Here is a 21,872-nt window from a genome sequence, read left to right as displayed (position 1 = left end):
AAGCAAAGAATTGCTCCATGTTCAACCATTTCAGAAGGTACCATATGAGCAGGAACCAACGGTACTGAAGGAAGAAGTTCAGGCTGCACTGAAGGCATTGGCAAAAAACAAGGTTCGAGGAATTGAGGGAATACCAATTGAGATGTTTCAACAAATGGATGCAGTGCCGGAAGTACTCATTCATCTATGCCAAGAAATTTGGAAGATAGCTACCTGGCCAACCGACTGGAAGAGATCTATATTCATGCCTATTACCAAGAAAGGTGATCCCACCGAATGTGGAAATTATCAAACGATATCATTAATATCACACACAAGTAAAATTTTGCTGAAGATCATTCAAAAGTGGCTGCAGCAGTATATCAACAGGGAACTGCCAGAAATTCAAGCTGGAGTCAGAAGAAGACACACAACCAGGGATATCATTGCTGATGTCAGGTGGATCCTGGCTGAAAGCAGAGAATACCAGAAAGATACCTGTGGTTTATTGACTATGCAAAGGCACTCAACTAAGTGGATCATAAAAAATTATGGATAACATTGAGAAGAATGGGAATTCCAGAACACTTAATTGTGCTCACAAGGAGCCCGTACATAGGTTAAGAGGCAGTTGTTCAGACAGAACAAGGGGATGCTGAGTGGTTTAAAGTCAGGAAAGGTGTGAGCCAGGGTTGTGTCCTTTCACCGTACCTATCCAGTCTATATGCTGAGCAAATAACCCAAGAAGCTGGGCTAAATGAAGAAGAATGGGACATCAGGAGTGGAGGAAGACTCATTAACAACCTGCGTTATGCAGATGACACAACCTTGCTTGCTGAAAGTGAAAAGGACTTGATGTACTTACTGATGAAGATCAAAGACCATAGCCTTCGGTATGGATTGCACCTCAACATAAAGAAAACAAAAATCCTCACAACTGCACCAATAAGCCACATCATGATAAATGGAGAAAAGATTGAAGTTGCCAGGGGTTTCATTTTACTTGGATCCACAATCAACAGCCATGCAAGCAGCAGTCAAGAAATCAAAAGATGCATTGCATTGAGCAACTCTGCTGCAAAAGACCTCTTTAAAGTGTTGAAAAGCAAAGATGTCATCTTGAAGACTAAGGTGTGCCTGACTCGAGCCATTCTGTTTTCAGTCACCTCCTATGCTTGTGAAAGCTGGACAATGAATAAAGAAGACCGAAGAAGAATTAACGCCTTTGAATTGTGGTGTTGGCGAAGAATATTGAATATACCATGGACTGCCAAAAGAACGAACAAATTTGTCTTGGAAGAAGTACAACCAGAATGCTCCTTAGAAGCAAGGATGGGGAGACTACATCTCACATACTTTGGGCATGTTGTCAGGAAGGATCAGTCCTTGGAGAAGGACATCATGCTTGGTAAAGTAGAGGGTCATCGAAAAAAAGGTAGACCTCAAGGAGATGGATTGACACAGCGGCTGCAACAATGGGCTTAAGCATAACAACGATTGTGAGGATGGGGCAGGACCAGACAGTGTTTTGTTCTGTTGTACATAGTGTTGGTATGAGTTCGAGTCGACTCAATGGCACCTAACAACAACAACAACAATATTCATCTAGAATTAATATTTCTAAAAAGTTGTTATTAATATTTTTTCAACAGAAAGCCATTTTTAAGTGGAACTAGCATGATATGGTAGGAAGAACATGGGGTCCGGAATCAGATCTACCTGCATTTAAATCTTGGCCCTGTCATTTGGGAACTGTGTGACTTAGGGCCTTCTGGGCCTCTGTTTCCGTCTATTGGGTAGGAATATCCATCCCTGCCTTTCAGGGATACTGTAGGGATTAAATGAGAGGATACATGAAAAGAACCCTCACAGAGCAGGTGCTAAGTAAATACCTGGTGATGGTGGTTGCCATCGCCTGCCAGCATCTGTGCAGTGCCTTTGCTTCTTAAAGTTTGGCTTCCATTAAAAACTCACTGTCAGAAAAAATAAAAAACACATGTGACGCTTGAGAACAACTCTCGAACCTGTCTGGATTCCGGCTTTCATTATGCCAGAGAGCCTTGAAGCCCTCTAGTGCGGCAGCAGTTAGCCCATGTAAGCCAACAGGGCTTGTGCATGTCCACAGCCCAAGAGTCTGTTAGTCTGAGCCTTGAAAACTGTGGGGCCATGAGAGAGCTTACTGCTTTCTTACAACACACCTGTGAAGTACAGTTTTGTAGATTAAGCATTGAACCACACATCTTTAGTGAAGGTGATAATCTTTTCTAACTTAGTAAGGGATATAGCGGGCAACTCTGGTAGCAGGGACATTTTGTACTGTGAATAAAAGTGTACAGGTAATTTTGATATATTCCTTTCATTCCATGGAGTTCGGATCCAGGATTCTGGTGGTTGAGTGAAAGAATGAGAGGAAATACCCCATACTTTCACAGGGTTCTGGGGTTGCTTTCTTCAAAGATGCTCATCTTGCCTCCAGGGATACCAGGAAAGGCTAAATTGCCAGATGAGAGACTATTCTGCTTCCTGCTCATGAATTATAACCTCTTTTCAAAAGTCTTGTCTTTGGACTTCAGAAGACTTTGCGACAAGCTGAGATATGCATTATTGTCTTTATTCACTCTGTACTGGCTAAGGGCTAGGCGAACTTAAGTTTAAACACAAATATGTTGGCGGCACCAGCTGTGTTTTTTCTCCTGAGGCCTCTTGACTGCTGGTTGTTCTTCCTCCTTGCACAGGATGCCCTCTGGGGTTTTATGGAAAGGACTGCGCGTTGACATGCCAGTGTCAGAACGGAGCTGATTGCGACCACATCTCTGGGCAGTGCACTTGCCGCACTGGCTTCATGGGGAAGCACTGTGAGCAGAGTGAGTACGAGCGCGTGACATCACTTACCATTAAGTTGACTCTGACTCACGATGACCATACGTGTCAGAGTAGAACTGCGCTCTGCAGGGTTTACAGTGGCTGATTTTGGGGGGAGATTAGCAGCACTTTCTTCCAACGCACCTCTAGGTGGACTTGAACTTCCAAACTGTCTGTTAGCAGCCAAGCTCGTTAACCATTTGTACCATCCAGAGACTCCGTAACATCACTAGGTACCATTTTTCGCTAGAATCAATCTTCCTAGACACCTGAAAATATTAGGGCAGAACTTTCAGCTTTGTGTTGTTTGACATGATGGCTGGTTACTTACCAGCATCACTGGCTTCCCCTGCCAGAGACTGGGCAGTTCTGGGATCCTTGTTGGAAATCTTTTCCCTCAAAATTCTTATTCTGACTAACTGGGTGGAGGTGACGTGGCTACAGGAATGAAGACAGAATTCAAGTTTTCCATTCTGTTCATTCTGGCTCTCCTATCGTCTCCTTCTTATTTTTGGAACCTGGCTACTTGGGACTTTAAAAGCACCTGTCAGCTTTCCACATGGGCAGGCGAGGAGTGCCTTAGGTGGCGCCAGGCTGGGGGTGCAGGGGGAGAAGAAGCTGGAGGCCCAGGGCCAGCAGCCCCGCTTGTGGGTGAGGAAGCAAGCCCTGTAAACATTTCTACCCTTTTGACAACCTTCTCTAGGTAGTGCTTTTACACTGTGCCCACTAACATCTTTTTATCTGATTCTTAACCTCATAGGAATATACTGCCTTAAAATTCTTTGTTGGAATAACCCATCCCTGTTTTCCATTTCCACCCACCAGCTATGCACCTGCCTCTAGGGGTCTAAGAATATTAGTCTTAACTATTTCATAGTAGTTTCTCGTGCCTTTCCACTGTGACTTTCATTCAGTAGCCAAGATGAATAAATAAGGGCTTAGAGCTGTATGGGGCTCACCCTCCTATAGTAAATTCCATAAAGGCCAGAAAAGGTGCTGGACATTTCTAGCTCCACAAAGGGCGTGCTCTTGAGAGGGATGCAGCAAAAATTGCACCATGTGGCCAGGAAAGCCTGATAACGTAGCAGGGCTTTGGCAACAAGGCGTCTATCTATCTCCGTTCACTCCACCAGCACCGCACCAGCACCACTGGTCAGCCAGGTTACAGCAGCCTTATGTGTGAAACCCTGGAATATCTTTGCATCTGCTCCTGTCTAGCAAATACAACAAGAGTGACAACCAAGAATCAGCACAGACAAAGATGGCCCAATTTTAAGTTTGCACTGCTAGTTCATTTAATCATAAAACAGATACTAAGTCATACAATTGCATATGCACTCCTCCTTGTGTATATAAATACTATGTGTATGCGTATAGGAGCCCTGGTGGCACTATGGTTAAGTGTTTGACTGCTAACCAAAGGTCGGCAGTTCCAGTCCACCAGCCACTGTTTGGAAACCCTGTGGGGCAGTTCTACTCTGTCCTATAGGGTCGTTATGAGTCAGAATCGGCTCAATAGCAGTGGCTTTGGTTTTGGTTTATGTGTATAAATGTCTAAACATATGCATAGAAACCAACATAGACTCCAAACTGACTTTCACTTGAATGCCAGCCTGGTTAAGATCTTATTAAATAAAAGCCTCTTAAGTGCTTCCGTGATTACTCTGAACATCAAATTAAAACGTCTTTTTTTTCTATTTTTGGAGAATTCTCCCAATGCTCATTTGTAAACAGAAACCTTGTGTTTGACAGAAAACTCTGATAATAATAGCACATCTCCCCCTGCTGCTAGTTTTAAAAACAACATCAGTATTTCATCTTGATTTTTAGGTTTAAGTGACTATGCAGTTTGTGTTCAGTTGTTAAGAGTTCCGCTGCTAACCAAAAGGCAGAGGTTTGAACCCCCCAGCCACTCCACAGGGGAACGATGTGGCAGTCTGCTTCCGTTAAGATTAAAGCCTTGGCAAACCCTATGGGCCAGTTCTACTCTGTCTTATAGAGTCACTATGAGTCAGAATTGACTCAACGGCAACGAGACGCTATTTGTTGAAATCTGTGCCCAAACTGACTGCTATTAAGACCACATCCTAAGAGTCTCACTGTTTTAGTCTCTCAGTCTTCAACCTCCAAATCCAAATTTTGAGCCATTCTATGGTAAGTTTAAGGATCCCTTGTGGCACAATGGTTAAGTGCTCTGTTGCTAACCAGAAAGTTGTTGGTTCAAACCCACCTAGTTGCTCCATAGGAGAAAGACTTGGTGATTGGCTTCCCTAAAGATTACAACCTAGAAAACCTTACGGGGCAGTTCTACTCTGAAAACTGACTCAGGGAACCTAATAACAACAAGAACCTTTTACCAGGAAATTAACGAAACTTGCTGCCCCTTACCCTACACTCAGCTCGACCAAGTCAGAATACCTTTAGGAGGATCCCTGTACCTACAGTAAAATGTACATCTTCTTAAGGAAGCACCTCTAGTGTATACTTTCAGCCTAGTCCCAGTCGACCCCACACTTTTGCCTGGAGCACTCCTCTCAAATTGCCCCTATTGATTATCCTCATCAGCTCCGTCAGTGCTCCACAGACTGCTTTCAGCTTCTTCTTTGTTACCATCAGGGAGGTGATGGTTAAGGGCTCTATAATGTTGAGCAGCTCAGTCTCTGGCCCAGCACAGCCTGAGCTGTGAGTCACACCTTGATGGAGGGAATACTGCACAACTCTGGGACATCTTGCCTGGGCAGGGAGCTGCTAGAAGGAGCCTTGCCTCTGCATGTACAGGGTCATACCATAAGAGACAGCCATGCTGCAGGTTCTCAAGCCTAGGCAGCTACAGTTGCCTTTGATCTCCTTCTCCAGAGTGCCCTGCCGGAACATATGGCTACGGCTGTCGTCAGATATGTGACTGTCTGAACAACTCCACCTGTGACCACATCACCGGGACCTGCTACTGCAGCCCAGGATGGAAGGGGGCACGATGTGATCAAGGTAATGCTACTACTGAATAATAACAACTACCTCCTATTGTGTGACCACCATGTACCAGCCAGTGCTCAGCATCATCACTTACATTATCTCACCACAATTCTGCAAGGCGTATCTGTAATTTATTCCCAAATGCGTCTTATTGTTGCTGTCCTACGGATAAAGAAAGTAAAGGTCACAGAGGCTGAGTATTTTCCCAAGGTCACATAGTCAATATGCAAAATATGTCAAGGCCAGGTCTGTCTGATTCTAAAGCTCATGTACCTTCCATTGTGCCCAAGTTTTTTTCAGCTTTATCGAGGTGTAATTGGCATATAAAATAAAAACACGCTTAAAGTGTACAATTTGATAAATTTTGGCATATGTGCACACCCAAGAAACCATCACTACAGTAAAGATAATGAATATATCCACCACTCTCAAAAGTTTCTTCATGGCCATCTCAGTTACCACTACCCACTAGGCCCCCAGCAATCACTGATCTGTTTTCTATCATTGTAGATTAGTTTGCATTGTCTAGAATTGCCTATAAATGGAATCATACTGTACTCTTTTTTGACTGGCTTCATTTACTCAGCATAATTATTTTGAGATTGAATCACATTGTTGTATGTACCAACAGATCAGTCCCTTTTATGGCTGGGTAGTATTCTATTGTATAGATATACCGTAAGTTTTTTATACATTCAGCTATTTGTAGACATTTGGGTTGTTTCCAGTTTGGGGCGATTACAGATAAAGCTACTGTGAACATTAGTGCACGAGTCTTTGAATAGTCATATGCTTTTACTGTATTTTTACACAAATAACGCACGCATTCTACATTTTTTTTTTTTTTTTGCCAACCGCTCAACCTCTTTGTGTATTATTTCCCTAGGCACACTATATGCATTGTATATGTGGGTATGTTATTTATGTGGGCACGTTATTTGTGGAGAATGCAGGATTTCTCTTGGGTAAATGCCTAGAAGAGGAATGCCTGGGTCATAGGGTAGGTGTATGTTTAATTTTTTAAAGAAATTTGTGCCCATGGTTTTTAACTGGGGTATCATAGTCAGCTGGGAATGCTTATTGTTATGCACATGCCTGGTCCCACGTGGGCAATTCTGATTCTGGGGTGAGAAATTCTCATTCCGGAGTGGACAGAGCCTTTGAGAAAGTGCTTCTGGTGGATCTGAGGCGTGCCTTTCAGAGAACCTCAGCTCCTAGTGCATGTGGTGCTCTTTAGTAAGTAATAAGCTGATGGACTGTAAAAGGCTTTAGAAGATTCCTACAGTGTTGTAGCTGGAATCATCTTAAACCGCAGATTGTATAGGTACTCATACTTACAGTTTTTAATTTTGTTCATACAGTGAATTTTACATGCCCATAAATTATGTTCTACTGTCATAACAATACAGTGTTATGTTTCTTGATCACATCATTATTACCAATGTATTTTGCAATATATCTCACTACACTGGTCTTGGTGGTCTGTGCTTCAGGGAAGACTGTTTTATGAGAAGGTCTTCTAACACTTAGAATTGTAAAATCATGGGAACATATCAGCTGGGAGTAGCCTCATGGAAGTCAGTTTCCTCATTTACAGAGGATGAAACTGCAGCCCAAGAGTTTAAGGGAAAAATTCAGAATATCTGAGTCCAAAGTTACAAAAAAAATTTATTTTAGATCCCAGATTTCTTGGCTCTCAGTCCATATTTTTAGTGTCCTCACTGGATGGACCATGAGGAAGAACCATGTAAAGCTGAATTTTGAATTCTAATACCTGCTGTTATCAGGTATTATCAAGAGGAATCTTTCTGTTCTGGAAAATAACTTTGTGCAGAACAATCTCATCTGAGATAAAAGGCTTATTGAAATTAGCACAAGGAAGATCCTGTCCTTGGACTAGATTTATAATGAAGTTATACTTGTTTAAAAAGAAAATCACTTTTACTGTTAGAAATGCTAAGGAAAGAGGTAAGATTAAGTCAGGCAGCTGGAACACTTAGAATTGAGCCCTTCATAAGCTCAGTAGTGGATAATAAATAAAGCCAAATAAAAATTAGATAAATTATTACCCAAAGTGCTTAATCTGAAATATGTGAGAAGCTTTCAAACCTTACTGTTGAATCTTTGGGTTCAGGAAAGCCTGTCTCTTTTTTGAGGCTCAGAGCAGGCTTTCTCTGGGCACAGATAAGCCCATGACATCTAAAAATAAGGAATGTTTGCATTTCCTTCCTGCTCGGTTTCCAAATTAAGATTTCATGAAGTGAAAGTATCCAGGCGTTATTAGCACAGTGTGAGAATTTTGTAAATAGAGATCAGATATTTATCCTGCACGTTGTCATTCTTACCTGAGTCTCTTTTCTCTAGCTGGTGTTATCATAGTTGGAAATCTGAACAGCTTAAGCCGAACCAGTACTGCTCTCCCTGCTGATTCCTACCAGATCGGGGCCATTGCAGGCATCGTCATTCTTGTCCTAGTCGTTCTCTTCCTACTGGCATTGTTCATTATTTATAGACATAAGCAGAAGGGGAAGGAATCAAACATGCCAGCAGTTACCTACACCCCTGCTATGAGGGTCATCAATGCAGATTATACCATTTCAGGTAAGACTACAGTTATGAGAGGTATTTTGCTCCTATAAAAGCACAGAGGATTCCATACCAGTTCTGTGAAACTGGGTGTTTGGTTGTACTATCAATTGTTTTTGTCAATTAGCCTTGGGTTTGGAAAAGCTATAAATTGTTAGAGATGTGCTTTGTATCTCAACAGTAGTAAAATCGCCATTCTGTTTGCGTATATGAAAGTTTTAAAATTGGGTTCATTACATAATTGCTTTAGACTGAGAGAATTTCAACCCAGAAGAAGCTTTGCTTTCAGCATATGTGGCTGGTGTGGAGGAGGAAGATGAGGAGCAAGGGTCATAACTTTACCAAGGTCATAGAGCAGACCAGAGACAGGGGCCAGGTCTGTCCCTGACCTTGAGTGCTTTCCACTGTGCCTTCCAGCTCTCCTGGGCCCACATGAATCATTAACTGAATGGCAAATCAGATAATGTAAGAAACAGATTTGGTATTAGCAGGAACGAAGGCTGTTCTTCAGAAATCTCTTCTGAAGAAGAACAAAGTGGGAGGCCTCACTCTACCTGATTTTAGAACCTATTATACTGCCACAGTAGTTAAAACAGCCTGGTATTGGTACAATAACAGATACATAGACCAATGGAACAGAATTGAGAAGCCAGACATAAATCCATCCACATATGAGCAGCTGATATTTGACAACAGCCCAAAGTCTGTTAAATGGGGAAGAGATAGTCTTTTTAACAAATGGTGCTGGTACAACTGGATATCCATCTGCAAAAAAATGAAACAAGACCAATACCTCACACCATGCACAAAAACTAATTCAAAATGGATCAAAGACCTAAATATAAAATCTAAAATAATAAAGATCATAGAAGAAAAAATAGGGACAACGCTAGGAGCCCTAACACATGGCATAAACAGTATACAGAACATTACTAACAATGCAGAAGAGAAACCAGATAACTGGGAGCCCCTAAAAATCAAACACCTATGCTCATCCAAAGACTTGACCAAAAAAGTGAAAAGATCACCTAGAGACTGGGAAAAAGTTTTTAGCTATGACATTTCCGATCAGCATCTGATCTCTAAAATCTACACGATACTGCAGAAACTCAACTACAAAAAGAAAAATAACCCAATTAAAAAATGGGCAAAGGATATGAACAGACACTTCACTGAAGAAGACATTCAGGTAGCTAACATAGACATGAGGAGATGCTCACGATCATTAGCCATTAGAGAAATGCAAATCAAAACTACAATAAGATTCCATCTCACACCAGCAGCACTAAACCAAAAAACACAAAATAATAAATGTTGGAGAGGCTGTGGAGAGACAGGAACACTTATACACTGCTGGTAGGAATGTAAAATGGTACAACCACTTTGGAAATCGATTTGGCGCTTCCTTAACTAGAAATAGAACTACCATATGATCCAGCGATCCCACTTCTTGGAATATATCCTAGAGAAATAAGAGCCTTTATGCAAACAGATATATGCACACCCATGTTCATTGCAGCACTGTTTACAACAGCAAAAAGATGGAAGCAACCAAGGTGCCCATCAATGGATGAATGGATAAATAAATTATGGTATATTCACATAATGGGATACTACATAGCAATCAAGAACAACGATGAATTCATGAAACATCGCATAACATGGAGGAATCTGGAAGGCATTACGCTGAGTGAAATTAGTTGCAAAAGGACAAATATTGTATAAGACCACTATTATAAGAACTCGAGAAATAGTTTAAACAGAGAAGAGAATAGTCTTTGATGGTTACTAGAGGGGGGAGGGAGGGAGGGTAGGAGAGGGTTTTCACTAATAAGATAGTAGATAAGAACTATTTTAGGTGACAGGAAAGACAACACATAATACAGGACAGGTCAGCACAACTGGAATAAACCAAAAGCAAAGAAGTTTCCTGAATAAACTGAACACTTCGAAGGCCAGTGTAGCAGGGGCAGAGGTTTGGGGACCATGGTTTCAGGAGACATCTAAGCCAATCAGCATAATAAAATCTATTAAGAAAACATTCTGCATCCCGCTTTGGAAAGAGACGTCTGGGGCCTCAAATGCTAGCAAGCAGCCATCTAAGATGCATCAATTAGTCTCAACCCACCTGGAGCAAAGGAAAATGAAGAACAGGAAAGACATAACGTAATTATGAGCCCATGAGGCAGAAAGAGCCACATAAAGCAAAGACTACATTAGCCTGAGACCAGAAGAACTAGATGGTGCCCAGCTACAACCGAAGACTGCCCTGACAGGGAACACAACAGAGAACCCCTGAGGGAGCAGGAGAGCAGTGGGATGCAGACCCCAAATTCTTGTAAGAAGACCATACTTAATGGTCTGACTGAGACTAGAAGGACCCCGAAGGTCATGGTCCCCAGACCTTCTGTTAGCCCAGACAGGAATCATTCCCAAAGTCAGCTCTTCAGACAGGGATTGGACTGGACTATGGGATAGAAAATGATACTGGGGAAGAATGAGCTTCTTGGATCAAGTAGACACATGAGACTATGTTGGCATCTCCTGTCTGAAGGGGAGATGAGAGGGTAGAGGATATCAGAAGCTGGCCGAGTGAACACGAAAAGAGAGAGTGGAGGTAAGGAGTGTGCTGTCTCATTAGGGGGAGAGCAATTAGGAGTATATAACAAGGTGTTCATAAATTTTGTATGAGAGTCAGACTTATTTGTAAACTTTCACTTAAAGCACAATAAAAATTAAAAACAAAAACAAAAACTCTTGAATCTTCCTTGATGTCACAAAGAGTCTCCATAATAGTAACGGAGAATTTTCTAAGCGACATGCTTAGTCATCAGAAGTATTTAAATTGAGAAATTTGAAAATTTAAATATTTATTAGGGGGGCAATTACTGAAGAGTTTTTGGATCGTGTGTTTATAAATACAGTAATTCCAGGGGAATATGTACTCAATTTATTAATAAGGCATTTCTAGTGCAGAATTATTGTGCCAAGAACTAAGCACCGTGAAAAAAGAGGAAAGGTACAGCAGAAATAGTTTCAAAACAATGCCTTTCCAACAAGGCCCTAAACAAAGAGCAGTTGTCTATGGATACTTTCACACTTTTCCAGGAGGCAGGTAGGAAGGCAGGTACCTGCTGCTTCTAGAAGCATTGCTGAGTATGCTAGGCAGGAGGGGATTCTGTCCAGCTTGCATTATGGAAGCCATCCAACCATCTGTTCTTGTTATTTTGAGTCCCTTTTTTCCACACAGATTTAGGGGAGCCTTCCATCTTAACCTTTTCCTTCTATTCTTGCAGAAACTCTTCCGCACAGCAATGGTGGAAATGCTAACAGCCATTACTTCACCAACCCTAGTTACCACACTCTTACCCAGTGTGCCACGTCCCCTCACGTTAACAATAGGGACAGGATGACCATTGCAAAGGTAAGGAGAAATGGCTCAAGTTGGGCAGAGGAAAGAGGAAAGAAACAAGCATTTACTGAGGGCTCCTGTTGGCAAGACGCTGTTCTAAGTATTTTACACGTATTATTTAATTTATCCTTCTAAAGAATCCTATAGCAAATGTAATAAGATCTCAAGTAAACTGATAAAAAGCTGGGAGTTGGGAAGTTGAAGTCATGTCTAAACATGGCTACCCAGCCAATGGGCGAAACAGCTGACTATGAGTCAAGAACTTACTGTCTCTACCTCCTTGGGAAAAAAAATTTCTAATACAGAGTGAGGATTCAAAATAATGTCTCATAATGACATAAATATAAACATAAAGACCTATAGCAGAATCACCCTTGGGTAAAATTACCCAGTTTGTCTTTTCTGACCACCTGTCTTTTAGTGTCCCTCCCTGGCTACCTGTACTTTAGCAACAACAACAATAATATGCATTTATTTGAGTTGAGGAGCCCTGGTGGTGCAGTGGTTAAGAGCTCAGCTGCCAACCAAAAGGTTGGCAGTTAGAATCCAACAGCTGCTCCTTGGAAACTGCATGGGGCGATTCTACTCTGTCCTATAGGGTCACTATGAGTAGGAATCGACTTAATGGCAACGGGTTAGGTTTTTTTAATTTGGGTTGAACCACATGAAACTGCTATTTTTATAGGTCAAAAATTGTCAATTAGCAACAGCCTAATACAATGGGCATAGTACTTCTAAGCAGCACTTTAGAAATATAAATTAATTTATTCTTTACACAAGCCCTGTGAATTAAGAGTAATTATTATTCCCATTTTACAGATGAGGAAACTGATGGACAGAGAGGTTGGAGACCTAGACCTGTCCAGAACCCAGAGCTGCCAACTTACCCCCAGACCTTGCCTACAATATCTGGATCCCCAGACATTTCCCCCTTCCAATTGCCCCAAATAATATATCCAATCTCCATTGTCTAATTCCCATTCTCTATGCTGCTAACCAAAGGGTTGGCAGTTCAAATCCGCCAGGCGCTCCTTGGAAACTCTATGGGGCAGTTCTACTCTGGCCTAAAGGGTCGCTATGAGTCGGAATCGACCCGACAGCATTGGATTTATTAGCAGAAAACTAAGCTAATTAAATTAATTCAGCAGTAATTAAATTAATGGAGCTGAATTTTAATTAGAGTGCCTCATATTTAAATAGCACTTCACATTCTCCAGAGACTTTCATCATTCCGTTTGATGCTAATACAAATTCAGGGAGGGAGGCACAGCACATAATTTTATTCTCATGTTTGTGGCTAGGAAAACTGCTTAGAGTCAACTGTGACTCATATAAGACCCTACGGTTTTTTGATAGGCAGAGCTCAGACCAAGAATTCCATTTATTTTTTCAGTTCTAAATTCCATGCATATAAATCCAAATGATGTCTACTTGGCAGAGGGTGACAAAGCGAAGTGAAAAACTTGAGGCCCTGAGGGAAATAGTTGGGGCTGGGGGGCATGTATCCTGCTGTCCTGTAAGACCCAGCAGGTCAGAAAAGGTCCCATCTGCCGCTTGGCTTAGATTCATTAAAGGACCTGTCCTTGAAATATGCTTGGATTTGCTTTTCCCCAGAACAGTAATACCGGGCTGTGCCATTCTGTATTCTCTTTAATCTATTATTGTTGATATTTTTAACAGTCAAAGAACAATCAGCTGTTTGTGAATCTTAAAAATGTGAATCCCGGGAAGAGAGGCCCTGTGGTAGACTGTACAGGGACACTTCCAGCAGACTGGAAACATGGCGGCTATCTTAATGAGCTCGGTAAGCTCTTTGGACTCTGGTCTCAAAAAAGCACCTCTCCCAGGTGACACAAAGGGTTATGCGTTGACTACTAGCTAGAAGGCTGGTAGTTCAAACCCACTCTGAGGCTCTTTAGAAGACATGCCTGGTGATCAGCTCCTGAAAGGTCACAGCCTTGAAAATGCTATGGAGCAGTTCTACTCTGTACACATGAGATTGCCATGAGTCCAAATCAACTCAACAGCAACTAACATCCCTCAGTCACCTCAAATAGTCACAGATTTATGTCTGTGCCAAAGTCATTTATTGAAAACATACGTCTCAAAAATATTAATAATAAAAATTATGCTTAACACCTATATAGGGCTTACTACTGCCCTAAGCACTTTATATATTCAATAAACATTTATTGAGTTCCTACTATGTGCCAGTAATTGATAAAAACAAAGATGGAGCTTACTTATATTCTAGTTCTACATACATTAACTCCCTTAACTTTCACAATTACCTTCAGAGTTGTTGTTTTTAGCTGCTGTCAAGCTGACTTTGACTCGTGACAACCTTATGCACAACACAACAAAATGTTGCCCTGTCATGGAGTCATCTTCATAATCGCTAACATGTTCAAGTCCATTGTTACAGCTGTTGTGCCAGTCCATCTCACCAAGTGTCTCTCATGCCCTCACTGGCCCTCTACTTCACTAAAAAAAAAAAAAAAAATTTTTTTTTTTTTTTTTTTTTTTTCACTAAACGTGGTGTCTTTCTCTAGTGATTAATCCCTCCTGATGTAGTGTCCAAACCAAATAAGTAAAGACAGTGTTCTATTGTGATGCATAAGGTTTTCCTTGGCTAGTTTTTGTAAGTAGATTGCCAGGCTTTTCTTCCAAGGCACCTCAGGGTGAACTCGAACTTTCAAACTTTGGGTCAACAGCCAAGTTTGTTAAAGATTTGCACCACCCAGGGACTCTGAAAAAGGCAAATAATGTAATATTATTATTAAAATACTTTTGATCTTGCAAACCACCTGAAAAAGGGGTATTGATCCCTGGAGCATTCTTAGAGAACTGTTGTGATATACCACTGAGTATGTGGTGCAGCTTCCAGGCATGTGTCCCTCGTTTTGGGGGAGGAGCTTAATGATATAGTGACTAACATGTTCAGTCTCTTACGCGTAACTCTCTCATACACATTTAGTCAGTTGTCAGGCAGGCCAGTTAAGTTTGAATTTCAGAGAAACAACAAGGAATTTTTTAGTATAAGTAAGTCCCAAATATTGCATGAGGCATACTTACACTAAAAATTGTTTCTCTGCAATTCAAATTTAAACTGGCCTTCCTGTATTTTTATTTGCTAGATCTGGCAACCCTACTGGGTGGACCCTCCTATCAACCTTGTTTTATAGAGGAATAAGCTGAGAAGCACAGAGAGGTTAATTCTCTTGGCCAAGATTTCATAGAAAGATAGAGGTAAAGCCAGATCTCACAGTTGGTCTTCTGACTGCTGCCCCCTCCCCTTGCTGCCTCCCTGTGAGCACTGTTTGTCATATCCCCTGAGCCACATGTACGAACAGGTTCCTGTGTGCTCTGGGATGCCCTTATGCTGTAGAAAGAGCAATGATTAAGTAGGTAAAAGGAGTAAAAAGTCTTAAACTTGTCTGTATTCTACACCAATATATAATCAATAGGATGTGTAATTCTAAACACTTACAGTCAGATTAATTTAAATACCAGATTCATAATGTGCCTACTGGTAAAATAATTTAAGATTGAGGAAGATAAACAATTCTAACTTACATTAATAATTTAGCTCACAGAACAACAGGAAATGGCATTCAGTAAAATACCAACCAGCACTAATAAGGGAAAAGTCCTCTTGTTCCACCTTAACCTACTGTAACTTGTCCTGTCACCAGAACACACAAAGTTCCTGCAATGGTCACATATAAACTTCTCTGCTTTCTGTCCCAGTGGGGCCTAAGGGACCAATTGTCGGGGACATAGACTCTTCATCAGAAATTCTGTATCTCCTTGGTTTGTCTCCATCCAAGAGTAATTCTGCATTTAACGTTCCTTTAAAGTTGTAGCACAGAAAATTAAGGTACGCTGTAGATGACTGAGTGTGTAGGCATTTTTAAATGATGGAAAACATGCTTCGATGTTGTCTGAAAGAGCTCTGAACTTGACACAAAAAGCCCTGAGATAAAATCCTTTCTGTTATATAACATTGGGACAATTACTTAACCATCTTAGAGTTGCTTTGTTCGTTTGTAAGATGGGGTTAATGGTCACATTCTGGCTCATTGTGTGAATTAGATTATACCAAGTCTTTGAAAGCACCTGACCCAGGTATTGGTACATATAGCAGTTTATAAAGAAACCTGCCCGCTCCTTTGTTAAAACAGCACCCTGATCCTCCAAGGCAGCAAAGGGAGAATCTGACAGGGGTGGCTGGTCTCACAGCCCCAGCTCTTGACCCATAATTCACCACCCACCCCATGCTCATCTTCTCCTTAGCTTTTTGGGGAGGTTAAGACCATGGTGGAGCCCTGGTTTCACAGTGGTTAAGCGTTCAGCTGCTAACCAAAAAGGCTGGCTATTCGAATCCACCTGCCGCTCCTTTGAAACCTTATGGGTAAGTTCTACTCTATCCTATAGGGTCGCTATAAGTCAGAATCAACTTGATGGCAATGGGTTTGGTTTTTTTGGGTTAAGACTGTGATGGACATATAACAAGACATTGCTACAGTTTCAAGACAACCAAAGGAATTTGGCAGAGAGTAACAAAGCCCCTCGATAAGGGTGCTCTGAGTCCATCCCCATGGGGCCCCTTTACAAAGTACGGGAGTCTTCAGAACCATCCTCACCTCTGACACTGACTGAAAGAAAGTTCAGGGGTTCCCAAGACCACCCTTGGGTTCAATAATTTGCTAGAAGTCATGGAGCCAGAGACAACTCTTAACTTTTCATGGCAATGATATGTAACAACATACCTGGAGTGTGGCCAACCAGGGAAGCGTATCTGAGCCTTAATGTCTAGAGTTCTTATTAGAGCTCAATCACATAGACACGACTGACTGCTTGTGTGACTGACCTTTAGTCTCCAGGCCCTCCATAGGTCAAGTGGATACTCCATGGCCCAAAGACCCCACCGTAAATCACATCGTTAGGCTATCCAGTGTGGTTCAAGGCCTACAGGTAAACAATGACCCTCTCATCAGGCAAGACATTCCAAGGGCTTAGAGATCATCTCCCAGGAGGAGCAAAGGGCAAAGTCCAGTCTCTTTGAGTTAAGGTTTATTCTTTACTACACACTCTTCATCCTGTTTCCCTGCATAGCCCTGAGTCCTTCCTACCAGCTGGGAGCTTGACTTCACTTTTTATAACCCAGGCCCAGGAAAGTGGGCTCAAGAGAGGAAAACACTCCATTTTCTATCCCATTGTGATTGATCCTAGGCATACCCACTCCCTTTAGTAGAACTCCCTCTTTTTCCACAAAAATGTGGCCTTACTCAGTGGCCCCATAGGACACGGCCACTAGAACTGGAGTTCAGCATCAATCTAAGAGTTGCACAGACAGTGGCAGGGCGATCATTACCTTACTGTTCTCGAATGGCAATGTTAGTCACAAGTCATTGCTTTACTCTCTGCTTTTAACGTACATCTGTGTTATTCCTTTAAAAAATAATAGAAAAAGCCTTGACAGACAGACAGAAGCTGAGGGTAGTGTTCACTTCGTGATCAAGACAATCCTGTAAGGATGGGGAGGCAGACTTTATTTTCTTCATTTTAGAGATAAGAAACTTGACACTCAGAGAGTTAAACATCTTACCCAAAGTGATACGGCTGATTAGTAATGAAATCCAAGTTCTATAACACTTAATCCAACAGAGGTCTAATACAATCTTTGATTCCTGTAGAATATTAACAATGCAATTTAGCATTTATACTTCAGGTGGTATAAAATGGACTAAGTAATATCCTATTTTGTGATTAGTGCTTGTATTTTATACAAGAGGCCTGTGACCTTATTGATTTCTGTAAGTGGTTGCATGTTCTCACTATCTACCTGTTTAATTTTTTTCCAGAAGTTAAAGAGCCAGTGTAAGCAGGGACATCCCACCAATCAATCATCAATAAATAAGGTCCAAAACACTTTAAAACAAGAAAGCCGTATGTTCTGTCTATCTAGGCTCATACACAAGTACAGTTGTAGCCCCATACCTGAAAAAGTCAAATTGTTAAAATAAGAGCTGGATGAAGACCTAGTATCAGCCCATAAAGTGTTAGTCAACAGGATTTGGAAATTCTAGCCTTTAGAATATATGCTTATAATGGAGGCGATAAATAACTGAATAGTGATTACTGAGAAAATAATTTGAAAAATATCAGAGCCTTGAAAGATCTGCCCATACAAGTAAATTCTCAGTTCTTTTCAATGTGCAACCTTGAATCAAGCATATTGATTTATTTGTGTATCACTTTCTACCCCTTATTGATCAGCCTTTCCCAAGGTCACTGAATATGAGCAGGTGAATGGTCAGATTTTATTATATCTATACACACACACATATATAAAAATATATATATATACATATATATATATATACTATAAATAAAAATTTTTTACTCAAATAATGCACACCTTCTATGTTTATTTGCCAACTATGCCCACCAGGGTCTTTTTAAGTACACTAAACTAATTTTTTTACAACAACATGTAAAAAAATTTGCATAGCGGCACTCACAAAAATACCTTGGGTGGGACATGGTTGGCAAACAAACATAGAAGGTGTGTGTTATTTGCATAAAAATACAGTATTTTGTGTGTGTGTGTGTATATATATGTATTTTTTTGTAAGAACAACTGACAGTATAGAGGATTTGAAAAGCAGCAGCCTTGGGTATTTGTAGCAGTGTTCCCACTGCTTTGGGATGCTGGGTACCCAAACCATCCTCCTCCATGACTTTGAAGTGTTAGATGGGCTTTCTCTTGCTTTCAGTTCTCACTGGGTGTTTTTTCCTTTCTTTATCACAGGTGCTTTTGGACTTGACAGAAGTTATATGGGAAAATCATTAAAAGGTATGGTGTTAATTTGAGGGAAAAAATCTATTTATCAAAATCACAATTTTTTAAAATTATTTTTTAACTTAGAGACTGAAATAATTTGTTAAACAAGCAAGGGTGGCAATGTAGAGAAAGTGTAGAATTGTTAGTGTGCTAAATTAGTCAAATAAACCAGTATGTTTGACTGTTAGCAAGAGAGAGGCCACAGGTGAATATTGATAGGTTTCAGGTTGCTGGAAAAGCACTCTGTTTCCCTTAGAAAGAAAGAAATGTGGCTGAAGGGAAGAGAGAACAGTAAAAAAGGAACTAGCAGGGAAAGTCAGGAGACATTAGCCTGGTTATGTGTTAACTGAGGCCTACTCTTCAGGAGGAGTTTTAGTGATGACTTTATGTGCCCAGTCCTAAAGTTTTTGGTTAACGCTCTAGACTGCTAACTGAAAGTATGGTGGTTTGAGTCCACAAGAGGAATCTTGGAAGAAAGGCCTGGGAATCTACTTCCAAAAAATCAGCCATTGAAAACCCTATGGAGCACAGTTCTGTTCTGATACACATGATACAACCATGAGTCAGAATCGACTCCACCACAACTGGTGCTAGGATCACAGAGCCTTTCTCACCATGATAATAGAACCCTCCCAGGCACCTGGAGCTGGCGACACCTGATTTCATGGTTGAAGCCTTTAGGAATTCAGAGAATGTTAGTAAAATAGAATGGAATTAATTATATTTGAATATGATGTTAAAAATGAAATCAGAATCATGATGTTTACATTGGTACTTGAGAGAGAAGCACAAATTACTTGATTGATATTATAACAAATTCTCTCCAAGGTAAGTGGAAAATATAAGTATATAATACACTTAAATATAAGTATATAATATACTTAAATTTAGATATAAGTAACTTGCCCAGATAAATTGTGGCCAACAAAAGAAATGGTGTGTCCCATGAAACAGCATTTGATTTTCCCCCCATGTCTCTTCACAGACCTTGTAAAGAATTCAGAATATAATTCAAGTAACTGCTCCCTAAGCAGTTCTGAAAACCCATATGCCACTATTAAAGACCCACCTGTACTTATCCCCAAAAACTCAGAGTGTGGCTATGTGGAGATGAAGTCACCGGCACGGAGAGACTCCCCATATGCAGAGATCAATAACTCAACTTCAGCCAACAAGAATGTCTATGAAGTTGGTGAGTTCCCCCCACCAAACAACCTAGTACATGGCAATTTTCTCTTTGTTTTAGGGATAGTTTTAAAATATTTGGGAATGCAATATTTTCAGCTCATATAAACCTTGTTGAAAATAATGTATACAGTGATTTTTATTAATTCATTAATGTTAATTGGTGTCAAATGAATTTTTCAGGGAAGATGCCATTTAGAAAAATTAAAGTAAGTTCTCCTTATCTCCCACCTGGCCATCCATCTTTTATCTTGTAACCATAGTGAACATTTTAGCACACACGTGGCATAGCGTATGTATCTTGTTAACTAATATGTCAAGTTAGCCAAAACAAATGGTTCAAATGGATTAAGCAGGTGGTTCCATTTCCTGGTTAGATTCATTATATTAATATAATGTGTTTAGCAGGACTGGAACATTTTGCTTCTGAGCTTGTGTAATGTATCAGTAAGATTCTCAGATGTGAATCTGATATAAATTAGTATGAATTCAATTTAAAATTAGAGTTATTTTGATTGCCCTTTGCAAATGCAATTTGGGCTAAGTTAAAACATTTTAACTTTGTCTAGTTACCACTGGCTAGACAGTAGGGCAATATATTTTAACATCTCTGTCTGTCCCTCTTTCTCTCTCCTTCTCCATCTATCTCCAAATACTTAAGATTTTAACTTTAAAAAATTCTCTATGACTTGAAAATGAAGTGACTAATTTAATAATAATTTATGCCATAGACATGTCACTGAAGGGGAATATATAAACATTTTGAAAACAATTTGTTTTTAAAGTATTAAGACAGCCTGTTACAATGAATGCCATACTAATCTAAATATATTTTTGAAAGGTCAGTGATGAGCTCCCTTTAAACCACCCCATAGGCTAACACAGTAGGATGGGAACTTGACTGAGAACATAAGATTAGAGTCCTAAAGTTGTGAACATGTTGAATGTTCCCATGAATTTAATGGCCGCAGTCTTCTCATCTGTACAGTAAGGGGTTTGGGTTAGATTACCCTAAGATGTTTTTCAGACAATGACTCAAATCCAAGGTTTCTGTGTATTCCCTTAATGTCTTCAACCCTAACCGTGTGATCATCCTTTTGTTCTGAATGCCATTGGTGTGCGTTAGTGGGCCCAGCAACCACAGAGCAGCTACCCCTATGTGATTACAAAAGAAGCATTTGTCTTTTAAAAATTTCCTTATGTTTTTATTAAAGTTCCTCTTCTGTGTTTGATATTTGAAAGAAATGTCATGTATTTTTTTTTTAAGTTGTCCATTGCTGATAATGTGTCCTCGGTTTTCACAGAACCTACAGTGAGTGTTGTCCAAGGAATATTCAGCAATAATGGGCATCTCACCCAGGATCCATACGACCTTCCAAAGAACAGTCACATTCCTTGCCATTATGACCTACTGCCTGCCCGAGACAGTTCATCTTCTCCCAAGCGAGAGGGCAATGGCAGCAGCAGCAGCAGCAGCAGCAGCGAATGACACCAAAGGGCTGGGTGGCTGCTGGAAGCCTTTCCAGAACTGCACTTCGGTTATTCTCCATCCTCAAGTTTGCCACCTTATGTGAATGTTCTTTGATGTGGTAGGCAGTTGTTGGGTATGAACCAGAAAGCTCAAAGCTGAGGCTGACATTGGCTGTAGGTGCTTTCTGTACAGGTGGCCCAGAAGGAGGTCTCAGTGTGATTTCTCACTGCTGTTAGTTTTAGAACTGCACCTGTGAAGCATGACGTATTGTAAGATCCTGGCATGAGCCTTGCAGAGCTTGCAGAACTCCTTCGGCGACACGGGTTGCAGTGGACATTGGTATTATTGCTTGAAAATTAAAATTTAAATATTTTCCTTCTCATTTTCATTGTAGAGCTGTACCTAGGACTGTGCAGTTTACCATAAAGTTGACTTCATAGAAGTGGTATAAGTCACTAAGCATACAGAAGAAAAGGGGCATGTTATGAGTGTCCATATCCTTCAGTTGGACTCAGAATTGTAGGGATGATATTAACGCAGGAGGAAGCATTCTG

General features: G+C 40.7%; 1 protein-coding gene across 2 annotated transcripts in view; it reads left to right on the top strand.

The window, feature by feature from the left end:
* Window positions 1-21,336, top strand: part of MEGF10 (multiple EGF like domains 10) — a 127,278-nt gene extending 105,942 nt beyond the window's left edge. Inside the window, exons 17-24 of one of the 2 annotated variants that reach the window (XM_010590254.3) lie at window positions 2,715-2,843; window positions 5,698-5,826; window positions 8,179-8,415; window positions 11,697-11,824; window positions 13,493-13,616; window positions 18,630-18,674; window positions 19,648-19,854; window positions 21,152-21,336. In XM_010590254.3, coding sequence (XP_010588556.1) covers window positions 2,715-2,843; window positions 5,698-5,826; window positions 8,179-8,415; window positions 11,697-11,824; window positions 13,493-13,616; window positions 18,630-18,674; window positions 19,648-19,854; window positions 21,152-21,336 — 1,184 coding nt within the window. Of the gene's footprint in view, window positions 1-2,714; window positions 2,844-5,697; window positions 5,827-8,178; window positions 8,467-11,696; window positions 11,825-13,492; window positions 13,617-18,629; window positions 18,675-19,647; window positions 19,855-21,151 lie in introns of those variants that run through there. The other variant, XM_064275630.1, reaches the window with a different exon arrangement.
* Window positions 21,337-21,872: the final 536 nt, after the last annotated feature.

This window comes from Loxodonta africana, chromosome 2 (genome assembly GCF_030014295.1).
Source record: "Loxodonta africana isolate mLoxAfr1 chromosome 2, mLoxAfr1.hap2, whole genome shotgun sequence".
NCBI classification, from domain to species: domain Eukaryota; kingdom Metazoa; phylum Chordata; class Mammalia; order Proboscidea; family Elephantidae; genus Loxodonta; species Loxodonta africana.
This window is presented reverse-complemented; position numbering and strand designations above follow the sequence as displayed.